Below are 23,502 nucleotides of genomic sequence, written 5' to 3'. Positions count from 1 at the left end.
GTTTATCCTTTTTTTTCCAGAGCTATCTACATTTAAGGGCTTTGTTTTGTACGCTGTTGCGAATACATTTGCTGCATGCATTAGTCATTTACAGTACTTAGATCCTGTAACTATTAAATTGTTAACATTTGGAGCCAGCTATAATTATCTTTTATTATTATTATTTTTAATGGGCATAGTGCTTTCTTTCCTCTCTAGCTTTCCTAAACATTGGAGGGATCTTTAAGGTATCTGTTACACTGCAGTAGTGGTGTTTGACTTCTGTTTATCATGCTTGTTTTCTTATCTTTCTAAAATACTGGGACTGCTAAGAATTTTTAGTCTGCATGAAGCACTTTGTTCTTCTGAATGTCTAAAATGAATATCACAGATCAAAATATACCTTAAAGACATGGCCATGCAGAATCAGCAGAACTTCCATGAAGTCTTTGCATTCGGTGTCTCTAATGGCTGCTGTGACATTTGGTGAAGCTGCTCTGTAGACCTGACCCAAATACCAGTTGATGTAGGTACTTCTTGCTTTTGATATCGAAAACAATACGAGAAGTGGATAGTGCCAATGCTGATCACTGGCTATTCTGCTAAACATTCTTTTTTCCATGCTCCTCTTATTTTCTTTCGCTTTTATTTCAAAGCATGAGTGGCCTATAAATGAGCCTTTGGTTTAATAGTTGGTTTTTCTAATTCCTTTTTGGATTTTTATCTTGAAACCATTAAATCTGGAAGTGCTTGATTTCAGAACTAATTGCACTCTTTCTCTAGGTGTTTATTGTTTGATAGGGGAGGATGGGTGATGGCACTGATGCTTCTGCTCTCATCTCGGGGAGACTGCCCACAGGCAGACATTTCTTTGAGCTTTTAGTTAAGATCCTGGGGGTCTTGGAAGTGGTGGAAGACCCTTAGCTATGTGCAGTGTGTCCAGTCAGGCAGAATTACTGTTAAGTGAGCTCTGTGTTGATGGTCTAGATCAGTGATTTTCAGTGTGTTCTGCAAATTCCTGGAATTCCAATGCTTATTGCTGGGAGATCACAGGAATAACTGTGAAAGTCAACCAGTCACTACGTGCAAATGTGCTCTTACTGATGCTTCATCCTTTAATGGAAAATGCCAGGTAATCCAAAGATTGGAAAGGCTGGAAATAATCTTGTAGATCCACTGGCGTATAAATTTAGTTGGGACTCTTTCACAATCTCTTGTGATCCTCTGCCCCTGCTGGATAATTGTCCATACAACAGCAGTGACTTTCTTGTCTTTTCTGTATTCATCATCCTGTCATAGTTGTTGTTGAAGTTTTATATATACAGTATCTCGATGTTGAGTATGTTGGACCAGCTTAACTCAGCAGAAAACCATTTCTGTACAGGGCTTGTAACCGATAATGGGTGTACTTTCGCCCTCTTCACTGAAAGGCAGTGGCCACTAAATATAGCCGAGTGAGCTATTTTTGATTATGTAACATCTCTATCTGTCTGTACACTGATTAAATAATCTATTTTCTTGGCAAAGGAGTAGGACTTAATTTTCTATTATTGATCAGAAACATATTTGAGCCGTGATACAGATGACTTATTTGTCTTGCTGCCTGTTGGATTGATTTTTGTCACCACCTTGTCGTCGGTGATGCTGTGGCGCAGTGCTAGCGCGGAGCTGAGCCAGGCAGAAAGCTGGCAGTGGTGAGACATGCCAGGTCCCTGCCAGCTCTCACCCAGGTCAGTATTAACAGTCTTTCTGTCTGGTGACTGCGAATGTATGGCACATAAGCCTTGCTCTTCTCTTTTGCTTTTTGTTACCATGTTTTGGTGAATATATTGTCCAATATCTAGACGAACTAAACTTTTTTAACCTCTTTTTTTCCCCATATTTTTTATAGTTCGTTCCTGTTCACTTGTATCTTCTACCTAAACAATATAGGTGTCACGGTAAGGTTTGCTGTACTGAATATTTTACAACCCTGGAAGAAGCCACACAGCCTGGGCTGTGTGCAGCGCAAGGGGCCGGCAAGTCTGGCCCCATCCTCTCTGTTTGTATAACAAACACTTCAGAAGCAAAGTAAGGTTCCCTGAATTACTGATTTACTACTTAATGCCGTAAAAGGAGCTAAGCCTAGGGAAAACAGAGGAAGACAAGATGCACTTTATTTGGAAAGTTTAAAACTCTTTTACACATACTGTGCAGGAGCTTGCACAAAATGTCCACTTAGGGTAAAAGAAGGGGAAATTTCCCTACTCTGTAGCTGCCCTCGTGCAAGCTCATGGGACAGAGAAGTACCCAACTGATCCCAGCACACTGAGGACAGAGAAGCTGCGTCTTTGCAGCCGGTGTGTCTTCCCATGGTGTCCCATCGAGCACGGACCCTGGTGTGTAGGTGCACCCCTAGCTCGCACGCAGCCCGTGAGCCCGGCTCGGCAGCTTATGGATCAGGCCAGCTCAGCAGGTGAGACCACAGAGCCGGGGACAGGATGTCACACCTGCAGAAACGTGGGTGCTGCAGCAGGAGGGGGGGCAGTGGGACAGAGGTCTGACACCTGGTGGGGCTGTAGGCTTACCTGCACACCTCCTAGGGCAGGTAGCAGCCAGGAAGGGTGCATGGCCAGTGAAGGTCTAAATGGAGTGAACTTACTCATTAACCAAACGCTGGTCTCGTGACTCGGAGACCCGTTGGGTAATAGTTAGAACTGCGTTAAAAGATAGGCAAATCTGAAAGGAAGATCTGCGTTATCTTACCTCCCTTCTCTGCTACAGCTGTTGGTTACATTTAGGAAGGATGGTTTTCATCCACTGAAGAGGTTTCTGACATCAGTGTATCTTTGGATGCAGCAGAAATGTTGAGGAACTATCATTAGCAACAGAAGACTTTCCAGCTCAGACTTCCCTTTTTTGTAGAAATACGAAACCTGTTACATTAGCTGTTGAAACAGAATAATCAAATAGTTCCATACCACAGACTACAATATTAGTCAGGCCTGGAGCTATTTTACTTTAGCTGTATTTTAAAGGCTAACAACTGTTGAAAGGGAAATAGAGAATTGGAAAAGTGCTTCTGCAAATAAAATTGTAAAAGGTTAAATTAGAAAATACTGCACTGTTGTCCTCCGAGGGCTTGCAGTAGTACCTAGTGTTGTTTTTTTGCCAAGGATTATTTAAAGTAATTTCTCTAATATATATCTAGTTCAGATTCTGTGTAGACAGGCAATCTGTCAATCATATCAGCGAGCATCTCGCATAATATGATACAGCTGGAGACTTGGTTAGAAAAGGACTGAGCTGATTTTATATATTCAGCAAAGATGTAAAAATAATATATGCCAGCTACTCTGCTGGTACCAGCGACTGGAGTGAAGCTGTGCTGATCCATGCCCACACAGCTGCTAATTGGGGCCAGCCTACCAGACAGCAACTCGACCGAGGGAGGCTCCCGAGGGCAACTGGAGGCTGAGTCTGCTTTTCCAGGTGCCCCACTGGGGTACGAGCAGGTCCAGAGGAGGGAAAAGAAAGAGAAGGAAGGCAGCTCTGCCATCTGAAGACCAGGACGTTGTTCTGTGTCCCAGCTGATGGGTTTGTGTTAAGTAATAATGAACTGGTGCTTGTTGTGCTGATTCAGAGAGTACCTGCCTTTTCTTCTTCCTCCTGTTTGTTTTCTCAATTCAGTGGGCTACCTCTGCCTCCTTTGTTTCTTTCTGCCTGGTTTTTGCAGCTTTGTCACTCAGGTCAGCCAGATTCACGCTATTGATAACAAAAAAGCAAAACTGCAAAATGGTGACATAATGGCAGTTTGACAGAAGCAGTGTTCCAATTCAGAACAAAGCTGGAACAGATTGGGAGGAGAGAAGACCGTATTTGTAATTGGATACATTATTATAAAGATAGCAATCATCCTGATTTTTAATCTTCAGCATAGCTCATGGGAAGGGTAAAACCTACTCAAAATGTTCAGTAAAACATGTCCCCCGTCATGGCTTATGCTATTTTCAGTCCCTTTATTGAATAGAAGGACATCAGTTGCTTTTGTCAGAGGCCATGTAATGCTGTTTTCTTCAATAGCCAGAAGGAAATACTTGTTTCAGTAGCTAGCAGAGAATAGGCACAATCACCTATATTCACTCCTACAGCCAAAAGCACTAAAGCAATCCCCAAATACATCTTCCACTTGAATGCTGTGTTGCTGCAGAGTCAACATTTAGCCCTTCCTTTGCACAATGTGCATGTCTTTTACATAGATAAAGGAAAAAGATAATAAAAATAAGGTGTTTTTATCTAGATTCTATCACTAAATAATGCTTTTTTTGGTTTTGTGCTGAATGATAAAGCGGTGTCTAGATGCTGCAGGTGCAGTTGACGATGCAGGGAAGCAGGATATTATCATATTTGGGTGCCTATTTGTAAATGTGCTTGCAGGGATACATGAGGAACTTAATAAGAAATATGAAGTTGGAGATTATTTTGCCTACTGGACATGCTTATCTTGTTTCATGCCAACAGACCCTTCAAAAAGCCCTATAGGATGTTGTAATATACTCCATAGTGCCAGTTACCAAAGTCAGACAGAACAGACCGTCTAGAGGAGGCAGATAATCAAGAGAACTTGAGTTTTTCAGCTAAGATTGAGACAGGTGTGTCTTTCTCTTCTTTAGTCCGTTACATTTACACTAATACATGTTCAGGCCACTGGAAAATTACCGTTTTCCACGAGGCAGGAGCTGATGTTCTGTCATTGCCGCAGTGGTAAACAGTAATTTTCCCTTGATATATCCCCGTGGAGTGACATGTGTACATAAAATTGCCTCACTGTACTGTTTTATTTTCAAACTGACTTAAATCTGTTTTACTGAATGTAGAATAAAGTAAGTTAAAGAAAAGCTTTTTATAGATTCTTGCAGTGATGGACAAAGATACAGAATAAATAAGGGGAGAAATTAATAAATATCTAGATTTTCCAAATTACTGAACTGCCCAGCTCAGCTCTTTTTGCAGTTAAGGAAAACAAGAAATGCTGAGCCAGAAGCTCCTAAAGATGATTCTGGTATGTTGCTATAGTAAAAATTGTGAAAAGTGTCCAATTTTTGAAGTTATTTTTGTTTGAAAGAAAACAAACATACAGACATATGTGATAGTAGCATTTATGTAAAGTGAGAGAAGATTGTTCATTTTGTGATTGCAGCTACTCAGAACCTAAAGTCATTTTTCAGGTGTGACATGGTGATTCTTAAAATAAATAAAATAAAAACAAATAATCAAACAAACCACGACCTTGCCAAGATACATATACTCATTTTACATACTGTATCTCCAGTGACATTGTTGAGTAAGTTAAAATATTTGTGTGTATTTTTAGAGAATCTTTAATCAAAGCACAGACAATTCTTCCTGCTGATTCTTCAAGGTTTAAAATACACCATTCTGTTAAAAAAGAATGACAACTAAGATGCCTCCAATTAAGGTATCTAATTTTGGATAATTGATGTGCTTTAACTCCATCAGTAAAAATAAGAAAATGTTGCAGGTGCTGTATTTCCAAAATCCCAAAATGTCCATTATTATTACAGTTATGTGTTTGGAGAAACAATTACAAAACAGCTTGTGCAAGGCGTAGAGCAGCAGAGGTAATCAGTTAAGGCTTGGTCTTTAACAAAGTTCTCATTCTGTGTTTGTTGTACGTTTTTTTTCAAGCAGAAGTGAAAATGGCAAGTTCTGCTGTTGTGCAGCGTGTGCGTGCCCGTGGAAGAGCCGTTGCACAGTCGCGCTGTGTGAGCACAGCTTTCAGCCCAGCTTCCGAAGGAAATGAAGCTGCCATGGGCTTGGGGTCTGTTTTACTGCCAGCCTGCTCGGTGCTCAGTTTGCAGTTTATCAGCTCTCCTCCTAAATTAACTCATAAGCTGATGATTGACTTCAGCGGAAATTAACAGCATTAGAGATCCCCAGGACAGCGAGCTCTGGTGACTCTTGCAGGAATGGGGAGTGGATAGGAAAGGCGGCCGGGTAATCCATTTGAGTGGAGGGCTGCAATTTGAGAGCAGCAGTTACCTGTCCACTTGCTGGTTGCTCAGCCGTGTACATGTTTCTGGAAGGCATCCATAATCCCTATTTCCATTTGTGGGTTGGGAAGGGAAGAGATGACATTTAGGAGATAAGGGAGTGACCTAGAAATACTGCAGGAGGAAGTAGCAATGGGGGGCAGTTACAAAGCACAGATGGGACAGCTGATACTATTACAATAGGTACTGTCCAAACAACATTATAGGAACAATCAATAGGAAACAGTGCTTTATTTGTATTCAGGCTTACGGGAGAACGTGTTATTTTAGCCACTGACTCAGCTCGCTGTAGAGCATCACAGGAAACAGCATGCAAGATTTCAGGGTGTCAAATAAAACTGTGGTCCTACCAAATAGTGCTGACTTGTTACTTTATATTGAGGATTTTGCTCATCGTAGGAATTCTGTAAACCCCAAATCATGAAAAAATACCAAAGAATACACATGACACCCCTTCAGAGATTGTTGCTTGTTTCCTTTCATCAGCCCAGTGCAAAGCACCTTTTTGGATCAAGCCAGCATTGACCAAGTCTTGTAAAATTTTGCACAAAAGGTAGCTGCTATGTTTAATTCTTTAACAAATTAACCGACATTGAGAGCTTTGTGAATAGACTGCAGAAGTGGCTGACTCCTGGCAGCAGAAATAGATAGACAGAGAGTGAGGAGTGGACCTGGAGCTATAAAGCTCCCACCAACCCAGCAGGACGTGTTCTGGAAGTCGGTGAAGTTCATGGCAGATGCGAAGGTGTTCAGGTTTCTGAGTTAAGGAGCAAATTGAATCGAGTTACCATTAAGAAAACAATGTCTTCCCAAAATGGGTTGAAAAGGATGGTTTAGATCAGGGTTTCTCCACGTGCAGACCACAAACCTATTAGTGGAATAAGTGGGCAAGAAAGGGGGTCCTCTGCATTGTCTGGCATGAGAAGCACTCTTCTTCTGCTTCCATTGGGATCAGACAGAAATGAGAGGGTGGACAAGCTAGGAGACAGGGAGAAACTTGCTTTGTTTATGAGGACAGCAGCCTTTTAATAGAAGGACCTCTAAAGTTCATGTTTAAATCCTTGGGAAACAATGATTTCATCATCAAATCTAACTACAGAGTGTACCCAAAAGAGCCCAAATGAGTACAATGCAAGGACCATAAGGTTTAATAATTATGCAATCTTCATGTGATTAATAAGACTGCTGATTTCCCTCATCTTATCATCTGAGTGTAACACTGTTTTGTATATTTGTTATCTCCATTATGTGTTGTAGTATGGGTAGATAAATAGAAATACCATGGAGGCAACAGGAAACAAAACAAAAATAATCAAACATGTTTATCGCTAGAGCATTGAAATGGCTGCTGTGGCAGACACCAGATGAATTATGCAATACATAACTTAATTCTCTGGGCCACAGATGTTTCATTTTTCCTGCGAGAAGATGATTGAACCTTGAATGACAGTTTCAGGCAGTCTTTGATTGCTCTGTGGGTCACATGCTTGATATGACCTGCATTTGAGTTGCTTTCTACATGCTGTTGCTTTATAAAACATGTAAAATTGACATCATGTTGGCTGCTCAAGGCCAAGTCAGGAGTAATTCCATGCTTTTGATATGCTTTGTGTGCAAGCGAGGGAGAGGGAAGGGTGCCTGTGTTTAAATTCTGATACGTTATTGAATCAACTGGAGTCAGGAGAGGGGAATTGCAGCAAGCTCTTTCAATTTGTAATAGGAGGCACCAGGAAATATGGAGTTTGTTGCATCTGTGTCATCTTGTATTGTTAGAAAATCCTCAGAGCTGTAAGCAGCGGATCAGGCAGTGCCTCCTGCTACCCAGGGCACAGCACAGTGCAGATTGGCAATGGCCAGGAGGGTGAGTGGAAATGTTTGTTTGTCTAAATCAGCTCCTCTGAGCATGAATATTCTGCATATTCTGAACCTGGAGATCGTGTTCCTCACCCTGAGGACTTCATTCTGCAAATTTAGTGGGTTTGTACTGATATTGGTGCAGTATGTCAATCACAGTGTGTGTGTCTCTAGGTATTAATGCAGGTGGGATTCAGGCATAAATACATCAAAAATTAAATATCCAGAAGTTCTCGTTTTTTACATAGCCTCTAAAGGCGGGTCCAAATGATTGCACCACAACTGAATTGCTGAGATGCCTCGCCTTGCCTGCCGGTATTAGAGCCTGCAGGAGGACGAGCCCACACCTCCTACGTGAAGTCTGAGACTTCTCGTCAGCTCCCACAGAAGCTGGTGGCCACCGAGTGTAGGTCAGTCCGGGGAGGTCATTTGTTTCTGCAGGTTTCAGGTGCAGAAATGATCTCATGCTTCAGCAACCTTCTTCGAATTCCCCTGTGACCCAAAGGATTGTCACCAGCAGCCTGCGATGGGAGGGGACCCAGAATGATCCAAATCTGGACATTCCTAATAGCTGGTTTTAACATTGCTCATAAGGCTTGGTGGGGTAAAGCAAAAATACATTGTGAAATAAGACAAGTTTGATCATGAGACTTGCAGAAAAGAGAGAGATTGCGTTTCTTTTCCTGTCTGATACTCCTTTCTGTAACAGGCAACGTGATGGCTAGACACAGATCACAAAAAGACCTGTTCCTATGGAGAGAAAACCAAGCTGATAGTTGAATAGGGGGTGTTTAAATGGAGCAGTGAGCAGTTTGGGGAGTTCAGGATTCATGTTGGCTGTGGTACAAAATACATAAACATGCAGTACGTAAGAAAATAGTATTGTCATTGAATAAAAAAGATGTGCCATCTATTTATAGATCAGGCTAGTTTTTAATGCAGCCAGGACGCCTTCACTCTGCTTTATTCCAGCTGCTTACGTTAAGCATTCTTCTCTGCCTTGGGAAGTGTGCCAGGGGCATGTGTGTGTAAAACGATGGGACTTACAGCGCTGGGATTCCATGAGCTGATATTTTCTCTTATATATAATTCTTGTTGTTTTTTTTTGGTGTGATATTGGGCTAATAATTGGTGTCATTCATAGCAATTTTTCTCTGTAAAAATGATTAATAAAACACTGCCAATCTTTAGAAGCTGCTCCCAAGTGTATCGCTGACATAAAGCTGATTTCTATTGTATATAAAACTTTATAATTGTAAACATGATTTTCTTATCCTTGAAAATCCTGACTTAAGCCATGGAAGAGAAAACAAAGTGATGTAGGGGTTTTCTTAGAACGCAACTTTTCTACAGACTAACAGAGGTTTTATTCTATACAGGTGTTTTTTTTCCTTCTAACAATCAAGATGATTTTTGTGTTGTCCAAGCACTGCTCCATATCTTGAGCTTTATAAGCACTTTCTTTAACCTCAATCAATATTTGATGATCACTTGACATCTTTCAAGCACCTAGGACATCATTTATTTGAAGATCATACCTACAGCTGGTGCAACTGCTTGATGCTGCTACTTATGATACTAACCCAGTGTGCTTAATGAGAAATGCTTGCATGAGATTTAGTTCATTTTTCAGTTTGAAAATCTGTATGCAGCGCACTACATCGATACAGGGCTCACAATGAGAGGAAGCACAAATTAATTCCCACAAAATTAAAAAGAAAAAAAATGAAAGAAAAAAAAAAAGTTAGCATTGAGTCTCTCTCCTTTTTTGCTAGGGGAAGAATTTGATTTAGTATAGGATAACTGCATAGGGGTGTCTGGACAATGTACACTGGACATTTAACCATTCCCCAGATTAATCCAGATGACGTATTGTGTAATCGCTGGAGCACCTGAAACCAGCGTTCCTTTGATCTCTCAATTTAAAGCCTTCAGTGTTTCACTGCTTAGCAGAGAGAGGATTTTTTCTTCAATTGAGTTCCTAGGAAAGGAAACACCCAATTCATTACTAAAGTTGGTGGATTTATGAATCCCTGAACAGAGAAATTCTTTTACGAGAGGCCTGGATTTATATGACATTGGAAAAAGGATTATCTGATCTGAAGATCCTTAGAGGGTTGCTGTGAAAGAAAATATTAACCTATAGCTCTTGCAATTTGAAAAGTAGATTTGAGAACTTACTACTAAAAAATGTGTGAGTTCTTGCCTTTTGATGTGCTGTAGGGGTTATGCTGAAATAATTTTTTCTTTCTTTGTACAGCCTTTGTGTCTGTGACTTTTAGAGGCCCTATTAGCAATAAATGTGGATTTATCTAATATGGTTGTTTGTTGGATTACAAACATAATGAATTCTAAAAAGGCCTAAACTATGTGTACAGCAATATTTCTAAGATGCAAGATGAATGGAATTGGTTGTGATTTTCTATTACATCCTGTCAAAATCTTCTTAAGTGTGTTAAGTTCCTCATAAGGTGCTCCTAGAAATGAAGCAAGCCAGCACTACGTGCACCTTTGCATGGTCACTGAAGTGCAGCAATTAAATGAGGGAACCTACCAGCAGAGTCTTGAACTTGGGTAGGGAATTCGTTACCATTTTTTGCTTAAAGAAAAAATAAAATTTAATATTCAAATGCTGGAAATGCTCATGTGCCTCAAGTGAATGCTGTGATCATTGGACTGCAGGCAATTCAGATGTTGTTTAGTGATCCGAAATTACCTCCTAGACCCAGGAACTTTTCCTGATAAAAAATTATTGAAACTATAAAAAATAATAATAATTTTAAAAGTCCAATGCACTGCATTTTTTGAGTGTTCTGCCCCTCCCTTCTTCTCTTCCTCCCTCCCTAATGTCCCAAATAACTTCCCAGTTTGCCTTGTGCTAGCAGTGCTAGATTACACTGCCTCTAATTTTAAGAGGGTAAAATGTTTACCTAATTCTGCCAAATTCTGCTCTGTGGTGATCACAGATACATGTTAGTAGTAGGAATTTTCTTCCCCCATCCCCTTTTTTTGTGTGTTAAACATAAATGCACATTAGTTGATAATGTATGCTTTGAAATTGACTGCGTAAATGTTTTAGTAATTAGAACATTTTAACAAGCCCCACTGGCTCCATATACCGTTTGCTCTGACCAATAAACTTATACATGTTTTTAAAGAAAACAAATGTGTGGGAAAAGATGCTGTTTATTTTTTGCCAAACCAAAACATTAATCTGCCCTGCTAGTGAAGTTTCTTGGCCATGCCATTGACTGCAATTTCAAAAGTGTCATCTGTGTTTTTCAGTTCTTCCATGTATAAAGAATCCAACAGCAGTTCCCTTCAAGGTTCAGTAAGTTCAAATGTTTAGGGGGCTGTAGCCACAAGATTTGGCAAACCACTCACTTGTCATGTTAATAAAAAAGGAATTGTTTCTGCCTCTTTAAGCTAGTATCTAAATGAAGGAGTCAGATCAACTGGATTTTAATTCTAAAGTCCACATTCTTCTTGCTTGCAAGTGAATAGCTTCATGGTGTTAAGGGTTTTCATCTGATTTATTTAGAAGATGAGATTGAGCTGCTTCCGTTTTACCAATACTTGAATTTGCTTGCTCGTTGTGCTGTTCAAACCTAATCGGTTAACTTGATCTTAAAAAGAAAATTTAACCTTTCTGTGTTTTGGACTTCCCATAAGCAATCAAATAGAATAAGCGTTTGTTGTTGTGTGTGCTTTTGTTTGTTTGTTTTGTAGATGGCACGTTACTTTTGAGGGCTCCTTCATAAATGGCAAAAACATACACCTTGTAAAATCTATACCTTTTAACAAGCTTTTTTTTTACTTCAGATAGAGTTACAAAAGAAATAGTAGAATATTTTGTGGTCATGCTGTTTTAACAGTTCAAATTCCTTTCATTTGTTCCCACTTATTTTATAGCTCCAAGTGCTTGAACTTAAAATTTGATTTGCTACATTGATATGCTAAGTTCCTTAGCCTGAAAGTGTTGAAACTTAGAACAAACTATCTTTAATACAGACTGAAGCTGTCTTGTTTACATGATTACTTTTGCTGTAACAAAGTGAGTATAAGGACCTAGATCAAACTAACAATAATACCATCTGTGGAGTGGGAAAACACAGGATAGATAATATTCACTCCTGAAAATACCTTTTACCCATTCTCTTTCTAATTATCTATTTTAATGTTAAGAAAGAATCACCCCTGAAAAACCCTGAATATTGTTGGTGTTAATATTGGCCATTGTGATGTGGAAATCTATTCTAAAACACCATAAATGTTAGTGTAAAAGGTTCTCTCACTTCTAACTACCCTCATTTTTCTGTATTCATGCAAAGAAGGAACTTTGGGGTTTTGGTTTTTTCCTTGCCTTCAGCTCTTAGGGTGGTGGGGGGTATCTAGGCACTCAACAAGAAGGCAGGTCACCTTTGCTTCAGGAATTAAGGTTAAAAGTAAAATCATCAGATCTTGTAGGTGAGTGTAATTCACCTGCACTGACTTTGGTCAGAAATTTCGGATTGATATAACCATGTTTGCTAAACTTGGCTGTTTTTTTTCTGTAAGGTTCCCATCAGATTTTCAATGAAAACCTGTAGGACATGATGACATTTGCCTTGAGCTGGATGGTGCTTTACCTGTCAAGTCATTGAAATAAAGAGAAATACTGAAATCAGAAGGTCTGAAAATGAGGAAATGTTATGGGTGGTGGATACATCAAAAATGGCCTGTGTGGGCCTAATCCACTGATCCAGAGTGGGATTTCCCCATGCCTTGCAGGTTTGAGTTCGACACAGTGCTTTGTAAACAATAAATCAATGCAAGTTGTTTCTGCGAGTGCATAAAAGGTGTAAGAACTATAATTTATTTTATAATAAATACCTCTGCTCAGCAAACAGCGAGTGTAGCTATTAGAGACTTTCTCAAATAAGTGATTTTAGACTGCTGAGTGCCAGCTACCGATGTGGGAGTTGAGCTTTTAAAATGAAAAGACTGAATTCCTTTTGAAGATTCTTCTGAATGCTGTTGACACTTGTGCTCGGAAAGAATACAGAGTAATTTAATTCATTGCTTCACTTAAAGATAACATTTATGGTTGCAGCATTAACCTTGGTTGGTGTGCAGACTGCTAGGCTGGAGGTGTTCTGCTTGAATTTTTTTGGAGATGTCGCATCCTTTCGTTAGGTGTGTGGAGAAAGATTGCGTGGGGAAAAGCTGGATAGGAAAAACACCCAGGTGAAAGGGAGCCTAGGACCTTTCCTGAGTTCCCTGGTTTGTCTGGGTGCAAGGACAAAGGGACAATTTTGCCCTTGGCTACAGTTTGACACTGTACCGGATTCAGTCAGAATTATCTGCGGGTGCTGAAGGGCAGAAATGTCATTTTTATGGCGTGCTATATCCTCGGTCGCTTTTTTTTGTAATTGACTGCGTATACCAGTGCTGTAATAGAGCTCTTAAATCCTGACCCCAGCCGAAATGGCATACAAATACCGGTATTAATACTTGTGTGCGTTGTAAATAGAGGACTGTCCCGGGGCCTCACCCTGCTTCTCAGGCTCCGGCCTGCGTGCCAGCCTCCTCCCTGCAGCCTCTCACCCCTCGGCCGGCCCTGCTTCTCTGCTGTCCCTCATCCCCTCTCCCTCGTTCCTCAGGCCACAGACATCCCTCTGCTTCTCCTCCTGCCTGCCCAAATCCTCCCCCGGCACGCTTCTCCCCCAGGCTGCCAGCAGTGATGGCAGTTCATGCGGGCAGGGCCTTCCCAGGCCGGCTCTGGTTCTCCAGGAGTTGGCACTCAGTTTTCCTCGTTCCCTTGGAGTCTAAGGGCTTCTAATTTCCATTTGCAGCTGTATGCCCTAGACATACATTTCTTAAGGTTTAAATGTTGCTGTAATGTGTGCAGAATCTGGTGTTTCCCTGCCCTCAGCTTCCTTCACTTGCCTCTGTGACCTTTACAGGTGGCTGGGGGTCCTCTGGTGAGTCCAGACCCCCTCACACACCTCTTTTCTGCGTCAGAGCCTTTTTCTTTTCTCTGCAGCCAAAACTCTCCCTTGGCTTGACTAAAAAATGGCCCTTTTGCTACAAAAGCAGAGTGCTTTTCTTCTCCTCGCCCAGGAATTTGTGAGTCCTTTGCTCTTCTTGGGCTCTGTAGTTTTTCAGACCTTTGGCTGCTACCTGACACCAGCGTTCCCCTGTTTTGGGGGGAAAGGCAGGGATTTTATTGCTCTTCAGACCCTACAAAGAAGCAAGCGGAAACTGGGTTCACTTGAGCTGCAGACGGCGTACTGGAGTGGGACGCTCCCAGCTCTGGTCCGGGAGGCGTGTGACACAATCCAGACATCGTTTACTGGCTCCATATAACCTGAGGCATTCACACATAAATTCAGCCCGAATACATAAGCTTATATAAAGAAGATCCTTAAACTATCCCAGCTAAAAATATTTGTAAAATGCTGGGAAACGTGGTAGGGTTTTTTTTGTGCGTTTGGATGCTCTCTTCCCTCTGATCTCTGTTACAGATGCATACCAGGGTCATCCACGTGTTCTTGTGGACATTCTGTTCATGATATGTAATTTCCTTCCAGGGTTTACAGGATGGACAAGCATTTTGGGTCTGGATTCTAAAAAGGCTAAAGAGATCAAAAATACTAATGTAGTCGTATCTGAACCTGTCTGGGTTGGTCTTCTCGTTAGTCCCTGCACACTTTAAGTCCTTACTTGTCCAGAGAGTGATTGTTCAATTCAGTAACTAATGTCTATTATTTATTATTAATTCAAAACATCTTGTGCATGATCTCTTTCCAGTGTAACAACACACTAGCTTCTCCTGCATGAGGAAATACATGTTAATCTGTTTTTCATTATAGTCCAAAAGATTTTTCAAAAGGCAATTCATGTTGCCTCAACATTAAGGGCTACAATTAAAAAATCATTTTCCATTTATTTATATACATACACATTTACTTATTGTGATCTTTTACTGCATTTCCCTAAGTGTGCATGCAGAAACTAAAATGCTGTTGAAGAGTAAGTCAATATTCAGTGTAATGATCCAGTGTCAAGTGTGCCAGTACTTCTGTGTACTTCAATTAACCATCTTCCCCAGCAAACACCTGCATAGAAAAATGGATTTTCTTTGGGATCAGCCAAAAAACAAAACCTGACTTTTCTGCATTGGCAGGGGAAGGGAATTCCAGTATTTCACAGCTTTTACTGACAATGATCTGCTACAGATTAAAAACAAAAAACAGACATGATGGTGTTGGCAGATTGCAAAAGGACTTGCTGGTTAAAGCTGCTGTTCATAGGAGATGAGGATCGTGTTTATTGCATCCATATGGTCTAGAGATACAAGATCGGCAAGCGTCTGGGGAGAAGTCTTAATATATTGATACAGAACATACATAGAGCTACATAGGCCCTTTGGCTGGTACCTTTCACAGGTGAGAGTATCACTGAAATATTTGCCCATGATTCAGTGTGGTGATACAAATGATTGCTTAACCATCAGATCCACTTGTGTGAACAAAGTGTTAGAAATGTTGGAGTTTGTAAAGGGTTGGGACTGGTAGTTGGCAGCTAGCACACATATATGATTGGTCTATTTTGTTCTTAACTATATAGTTTTCAACCCTTTGATTTCCTGTTCAACTTCGTAAAGTGCATTAAAAGCCTGAGTCTAAATTTAGTTTCATTAGTTCCTGTCAAAAATCTCTCTTTTCTGTAAATTGAAATTCTAGGTCCCTTTGACTTCGTGATTTTTTTTTAAGCAGAATTTAGAGGCAAAATTCTAGGCACACTGAAACAGAAGAATACACATTGTACACATATACAGGTAGTTGTCTGAAGAGCTATAGCCTCGGACTTCTCCGTAATAGTCCTTTTGAAGCACTTTTATAGCTAGGAAAGGTGACACAGCCCTTCTGCAGAAGGTTTGGGAGTAAGATCTAATAAATATGCTCAAATATCAACATGCCACTTCACTGGAAAAAGGGAACAGGCAAAAGATTCGGAGACTTGCAAACCAGTCCAGAGCTGAAACCCAAGAGGATTTCACCAGTCAAAAGCTTAGCCACTCAGTCTTTACTGTGTCCTTTAAAAAAAAATAAATGTATTGTTTGTATGAATGTTGCAATTGTACAAAGCATGAACTCATGTAACAAGCATTCTTCATGTGATAACAGCACTTCTGCTCTCTTGTTCTCCCAGGGCTGATGAAATCGAGATGATCATGACAGACCTTGAAAGAGCAAATCAGGTAGGATTTAAAAATTAGTTTCTCATAAAATTCCGAGTATGACTTTGTTTTTTCCTCTCTTCTTTGGGATTTCTTGACAGTTGTTTTATATGCACTTAGCAGTTGTAACTGTAGAATAAGAAAATACTCAAATTTAGAGAAAAATACAGATCTTTGGGGATACTCTTTAAGTACTGTATGCACAGAGGATTAGTGTTTGCCATATATTTATCTTCTAATAATTTCAATTTGTTTACCACTATAGTTTTTCTTGGTTTTATGTTTCTAAATCCATCTTGCTGGTCCCTACCCAGACATAGCAGCTAACTGGTTTATCCAAAACACATCTCAATGGTTTATGCACATTTTTTACGTATTTTGAAGAGTGTGAAGTGGCTTGCACAAGAACTGTGAATTTTCAAGCATGTCATTTTATCCAGGTCAGCTCATGTTCAACTAATGGTCAGCAGCAGATCATCACGTTGCGAGCTTTACAGAAGGGGATAAAAGTAACTTTCAGACCTAAAAGTGTTTTTCGTATGTGTTGCATTCAAGATGTGTTTTGCAAGGATTTGTTTCAGAAATGCTGAAAAAACATCCTTTGAAAAACAAGATCCCCCTAACAGTGGTAGCACGTTTTTTTTTGAAGCCAGACTTTTAACTGCTGTAGACTTTTCTTGCCTGAGCTCCTTCCATGCACCTCCCATCTCCAATGTGTCCTTTCTATCAAGAACCAGAGTAATAGGTGTGATGAGGTTGTGATTATTGATGCAAGGAGATTGGAATTGCACTGGTGTGAGGGCGGGTTGATCATTGGCTGAGCAGAGAGGGTAGCAACACCTTGGGTTATTAAAGGCAACCATTATTTTTGGTTCATCCTGCTGCTTATCTTCTCCTCACCTTCCTTTTGCGAGAGGAGCATCAGCAGCGTAAGGGCAGCCCTGAGCTAGGGAGGCCTGACCCCTGCTACTGCTACAGCTTCCATAGGCTACTCTGGACTCACTTTTACCTTTCTTTTCTGATACATTTTATTGGCATGCTAATTTTTAGCAAAGGTCAGATCAGACCATGCCATGCAGAATAAAGAAACTCCAATTTGTTCCTACAGTGATAATTTGTTGGACTATGAAATGTCTGCTGTATTCCCTTGCAGTGCACACACTCCTCAGAAAGTGGTACCATTGTATAGAACTATTTCAAATTAAAAATTGGAAAATAAAAATTACCAACACCCAAGCAAAGTGCCCTTTTGGTCCATTCTGTACACTGAGTAACTGTACAAGGTGATGAGGAAGATGCATATGGACGTGCAGATTCCCAGGTGGTACATGAAACAGGTGATGGTTTCATAAAAAGAAACCTCAACCAGGCGTTTCTTAGTCAGAGAGCTTCATTAATCCATCTGTCAGGTAAGGTCAGAGATTGCAGATCATAAGTCGCTCAGGTTATGGTTTTATAATCCAATTTAAGCTTACCCAAGAGCAGCTTGCTTCCAGTTGCACGGAGGGAGGGATGTACAGTCATGGGTTGGGGTTAAGTGGAGGATTGTCTCTTTCAGATAAGTTAACCAGTCATGAATCTTATCCTCAGTCCTTTTATTCCAAACCCTGGCCTGCATAATATCTTGTTATGTGTGATTGGATAATCACAGCAAGTATATTATCCTTTATATTAGTTCTGTATAAATTGGAAAAATATGAATGAGGCAGAAGGCAGATTTGTAAGTTGTTGGGTTGATTATATAGTCAGTAAAGGAAAATTGAGTTTTGTACAGTGGGTTTTTAGTTCTGTCAAAGAACTTTTGTAGACAGCATTAAATATTTATGAAAGTGCTAGTAATTATTTGAAAATCCTTAGACTTCTTAGAAATGATGTAGGTGTTAAAAGATGTTTTGGTAGAATTATTTTGTAATTTCTGCAAAGGCAGCACATTTTTCAGAGTTGTAGGAATGATTTACCCAGCAGGTTTTTTTCTTTTCTCTGAATAGAAAGGTTGTTGTAATTAAAGAACAGGTATTTCTTATTTCCTCGTTGCCATACTAAAATGGAAGATAACCATTTACATAGAAATGCTGAAGATATTTTGCTATCTTACTGGAAAGAACCTGTAATGATTGGTTTTTTGTGTGTTTGTTTTTTGTGTGTTTGTTTTGTTGTTGTTGTTTTTTTAACTTGATTGGGATTTTTTTTAGCAAGTCAAAATTTGTAACTGCTTATGCGCATCATCCTTATTTCTGTTGTAATTTGGTGAATTCTAGATTTGTACATAAACATCAGCGTGCAATTCATCCAAACTGCTATAATGCCAGTAGAGGTGATTCTGTCTCTTTCCCCATTGCCCTCTCCTGTCCTTCCCAGTCAGGGCTGCCATTTACCTGTCCCCTCCCTAGCGTCAGCTTTTGCAAGTGGGGACCTTTCACTGAGTCCAGTGAGCTCACTGACTGCAGAGGAGCATGAATTTGCGGTGAGAGGGGCAGGTTCATTTTCTGTGGGATTGGGAAGTTGATGCAACTCACCAAAACCTGGGACAAGCAGCAGCAGCAAGGGAAAGAACACAAGGAGTGTGTTGGAGCAGGGAAGGAAGGGCGAATTCGCTGGAGTAGCACAGCTGGTTGCCAGACCATCCTGATAGTCCTTATTTGTGTGATGCTTTACCTTTATACAACACTTCTATAAATTATAAATAAGTAATCTTTGCAGCAGCCTCACTTTACAGTTGGGAAAAAAAAAGAAAGAAATTAAATCAAGTGCACAGGCCAAAAAGTGAGTTTGCATCAGACTGAAGTGTTACAATTGCAGAAACAAGTACTTAACATAATTATGCATTTAATAGTTAAATTAACATTTCCTTTTACCATTTCAGTAAGTACTTATTCCCCATTATTAAGGCTACCTTTAAAGAGTAATGCTCAGCATGACTCCTACTCTGAGGCTAAATAGACTGCCTTGCTGATTTTGATGTGATACTTTGCTGTTCTGGAATTAAGACTGACCCAAACTGGACTGGGATTCACAGTAGGACTTTACAGAACTGCAAAATATTTCTTCTGAAAATATGGAATATATTTGCTCTAACTTCTTAAATATCAGATACTTCTTGAAAATCCCCTTTTCCTTTATTGCCTCTTTTAAATCCAGGGTTGATGTTCACCAACTTCCTTTGCTGTACATGAGGACACCCTCCTGACTTAAAGAGAGGTGGAAAATGCTGCTTCCCTCTCCAGTTGTACGGAGATGAGTGGGTGGATGTACTCATACTCATCCAGCTTTCCATATTCAGGCTGATGGAAGCTGTGGGGACTGAGTTAATGTGATTCCTACCCTCACGTCCTGTTGGGTAAAGCACAGCAGCTGCATGGACCATCCTTGGAGTCTTCAGACTCCATCACTTCTCTTCTCCCACTGTTTTTTCTTTATTTAGATGCTCAAATTGATTCATACAGGAGCTTTCTGGGCTCGTTTGGGTGCTATCACCCCCAGACCCAGTTTGGGTGCGCTGTCACCCCCAGAAGAAATTACCAGCTCATAGAAATCATTACCTTTGAATACCAGGGAGCTTTGCAATTTGCTGCTTAGAAACAAAAAGGAGTAGTGACCAAAAAATATATTCCTCTTCATTGAAATTTGAAGTATAAATTGAATTTTGCCCCAGACCATACCCCTAACCATAGAGAAATAAATCCCTGGCTTGAGCAGAGCAAGCCACCTGCTGGGGCAGAGGAGTCTGGAGGGGGTTGCCTTGGTGCTGGAGGTAGCGATGCGGTGGCAGCACGGCTGCTCAGATGACAGCCCTTCATCAGCTGCTAATCCAGGCACTCCATATGAGTAATGTAAGAGCTTGAGTGGTGTTCTGCAGCAGGGATAGTCTTGCTCAGGCTGGCAGAGCTCAAAGAGAGGAACTCAAGTACAGCAATTTGCACCAACTGCTAGGGTGAGGCAGGTCCTGGCGAGGGTGCGGGTGTCGGTGCTGGTCTGCTTTGAAGTCTGGAGAGGTATAAATCAATACAAAAAGGACAAGACTGGTGCATAAAAGTGGCTTCTTCTCATGTGTCTCCCTCAAGAGGAGCAATTAAGTTGCTCCATAATGAGTAGGTTTAGAAGGGGTGTCAGGTCTGAAGGTGTGCACCCAGCAGCCCCCTCTTGCTCGAGCAGTGAGATGCTGCTGCATTGTCTGCACAGCGGCAGCTGGCTGTGCAGGATCTGTTTCTCTCTCAGTCCCCGAGGTCGTATGACTTGGGTCTTTGAAGAACCAAAGTCAAAATAAAACTACATGCAATAGGCGTTGCTCATTTTCACTTTCCTAACCAACCAGCCCAATAGCGAAAATAACCCCGAGAGCTCACCCTCACGTTTCCATGAAGATTTAATAATCCTCTAGTTTGGGGAAGGGACTCATTTTATTAAGATTTCATTTTACACAATAAATCACTGCATATTTTCTGATATGCTACGAAGTATAATAATAAATAATTAAAACTAAACTACCCTTACTTGTCAAAATAAATGATTTATCATAGTTTGGGATATAGCATCGCTGAATTTTTTATTGTTTGATTCCCAGAATATTACCATTTTCAATCAGTGAAGTTAATGAAGCTCCAGTATATTTTTCTGCATGTACAACAGTTACAGTTGTATGAATGTATATTTTGTATAAATATTTATGATTAGCTCTTTTCTGTACCTTTTCAAGTTTATACCTTGCTCATAAGTGTTTATGGCAGTAAGTTGTAATATTTGGGATGACAAATTTATTCAAATGAATTATCCTGTTTCTATATTTTATCTAGCAACTTGGTGTCACCCAGTTGCACATGAGAAACACTGAAAGTTCTGTTAAAAACAGTCTCTGAGGTTTCTGTTAAAAACAATCATATCCATGGTGTGAAAACAGAAATATTTGGGAGTGTTTCATTTAAGAAAAAGATGAGTCTCATTTTAATGTTTTAGTATTGAGTCTAAGTTTGTAGTTTCATGTCATTGATGTATCCACATCTGCTGACTTCGTACACTCAGTTCACATTATTTAGAAAAAAAGAGTCTTTGGACTTTGTGTTTTTTAATCCTTAGGAGGAGACAGACTTGGAAAAAAGTCTCAGATACAGGTATTCATAGATTTTGAGAGTAATAACAGAAAAAGAACATGAGTTATTTTTTTCTGTACACTGCATTGTGAAAGTTATAGAAAAATAATTAATGGTGTTCTTTTTTTTCGTTTGTGTCTGTGCCATGTTATCCCTTTGGAAAAGCAAAATGTTTCCATTGATTTTTCTTTCCGTATTCACAGTGCTGATCGTGTTCCCAGATTTCTTCTGCTTATTTTTTGGAGAGAAAAAAAGCAAAATACAGGAACTTCTGTTATCAATAAAACAAGATCAACTGCTCTTTCTAAAATACATAACCATTTTTTAAAGAATCTGGACTGAATCAGTAGCATGTATTCCAAAGAAATAGAATTTATGTTCTATAGGGGAAAAGCTAATGATTTTTAACATTTTTTATTCAAACTATCATTACAATAAGTAATCAAACTATCTTTACAATAAGTAAAACAGCTGTAGAAGAAGAAACAAAATTGTTGTAGAAGTAGAAACAGTCTCACTAGGTCAGCTTTGCAAGAATCCTGTTCTCAAGGTGCTTTTTTTTAAATCTCTTTTTCATTGGTTATGGTGCCTTCCTATCTCTAACAAATCACATTGGAAAAGGGTTTGCAAAGATATTCCCACTAAGTGAGATTGCTATAAAATATGTATGTTTTCAAGCAGCAGATGGAATAAATTCTCCTCTTTCACTTAGCAACACAAATGCAACAGAATATAGGTGGTGGAAGTACCGCACAGGGGAGTGATGCTCTGAACTGCCAGTGGTAGCAAAACTGGTGACAAGGCAGTCCTTTTTGTGTTCCCATGAAGATGGGTATTCATCTTGACACGATTCCTTCATCTGCACCAAGGCAGACACAGATAGTGCCAGAGTATTTGCTTTTTATTTCTGACTGCCTTTGCAATGAGCTAGAGCCTCTGCTGACGTGGTATGCCACAGCTCTCCTGAGTTTGGTGAAGCTGTGCCATTTTATAGCAGGTGAGGTCATTCACTTCATTCTGTGATTTAATTTCACTGTCTGTAAAATGGGAATAATAACATTTACTTTATAAAGTGCGTGGAGATCCTTGCATGGAAAAGAACTGTATAAAGGCAAAATATGGTTAATATTATTTTCATACAAACACGGGAGTTTCCTGTAAATGCTTGGCTTTCAGTTGGGAATACATTTATCTGGCAGCCTTTCAATGTGGAAAGAAAAGCAGAATAGCCTGGAGACAAGAATGAAGACAACCCAACCTCTTCTGTTTGTTGGTTGTTGTTTTGTCTTTTTTTTTTTTTTTTTTTCTTATTTAATTCTTCATTGCTGAAAAAAAAATAGGTGCCAGAGCCCTGGAGAGTCTTTCATGTCACAGATTTTCTGATAACCTTCCTGTTGTTTTGTGAAAGCTGGGGAGGTTTAAAGGTTTTGAAATAAATTTGTGTATCTCAAAAGTGAGAAAAAAATTTAAAGCACATTGAAACAGTGCCTTAAATGATCTTGTACTCCAAGAAACATGGCTTTTGGGGTGGCTTGCAAGCAAGACGGCATGAACTTCAAGCACTTAAAACTGAGCATGATGATTGCTGCCATAACTGGGCTCATTGATTTCAACAGATTTACTTGTGATAATATACACCCCTAGCCCACGGGAAGATTGTGCCACGTACAGCCCTGGATTTAGTATGTAATAAGAAAGCATAGTTTGCCTCACGGAATTTTAAGGGAAAGATTATACTTTTTGCTTGTAAGTATCTCATTTTCCTATTCACACCACTGGTCTTTGATCAAATTAACATTTTACTGTGAGTAGAAGAGCACTCAGTTCATGCTATTCATTATCTTGTCAAGAAACAATGAGAATAATTTAAACAGAATATATTGTGTAAGGCTTTTTATTTTTTTTAATTGGAAAGCACACGGCAACATTATGATCATGACCTACTGGCTTCACTGTGAGGAGTGTAATATTTACATACTATATTAAGGAGAATGAATGTATTTTGAAATATTTTGTTACCAGGGAGGGAACTCTAGGCTTGAAAATGAGCAATATAGAAATTAGGAGGAATTGCTTGACTGAGGTATCCAGAAAAACATCATTTTCTAGATAGTGTTGAATTTGAGTGGTCTTCATCAAGGCCAGGATTGTGACTGTTGTGGTCTTCAAGGTTTGTCTAGGCCCATCATAGATTCTGAAGTGAGAAAAAGATTGTTCTAGCTCTGGATGATGAAACACAACTGTACTATGGAATACATATTTTTCAGCTAAAAGAGGATAGTTTCACACGAAGAGAAGGTTGTGTGAA

At 39.8% G+C, this 23,502-nt stretch overlaps 1 protein-coding gene across 10 annotated transcripts in view; it reads left to right on the top strand.

Annotated features, from left to right (window-relative positions):
- Positions 1-23,502, top strand: part of CUX1 (cut like homeobox 1) — a 268,204-nt gene that overhangs the window by 155,545 nt on the left and 89,157 nt on the right. For all 10 annotated transcript variants that reach the window (XM_068656096.1, XM_068656095.1, XM_068656097.1 and 7 more), the window contains exon 9: positions 16,083-16,131. In XM_068656096.1, coding sequence (XP_068512197.1) covers positions 16,083-16,131 — 49 coding nt within the window. The remainder of the gene's footprint in view (positions 1-16,082; positions 16,132-23,502) is intronic.

The sequence above is a fragment of the Anas acuta genome, chromosome 19 (assembly GCF_963932015.1).
Source record: "Anas acuta chromosome 19, bAnaAcu1.1, whole genome shotgun sequence".
Taxonomy (NCBI): domain Eukaryota; kingdom Metazoa; phylum Chordata; class Aves; order Anseriformes; family Anatidae; genus Anas; species Anas acuta.
Note: the sequence above shows the minus strand (reverse complement) of the source record. Positions and strands in the feature narration are given on the sequence as shown.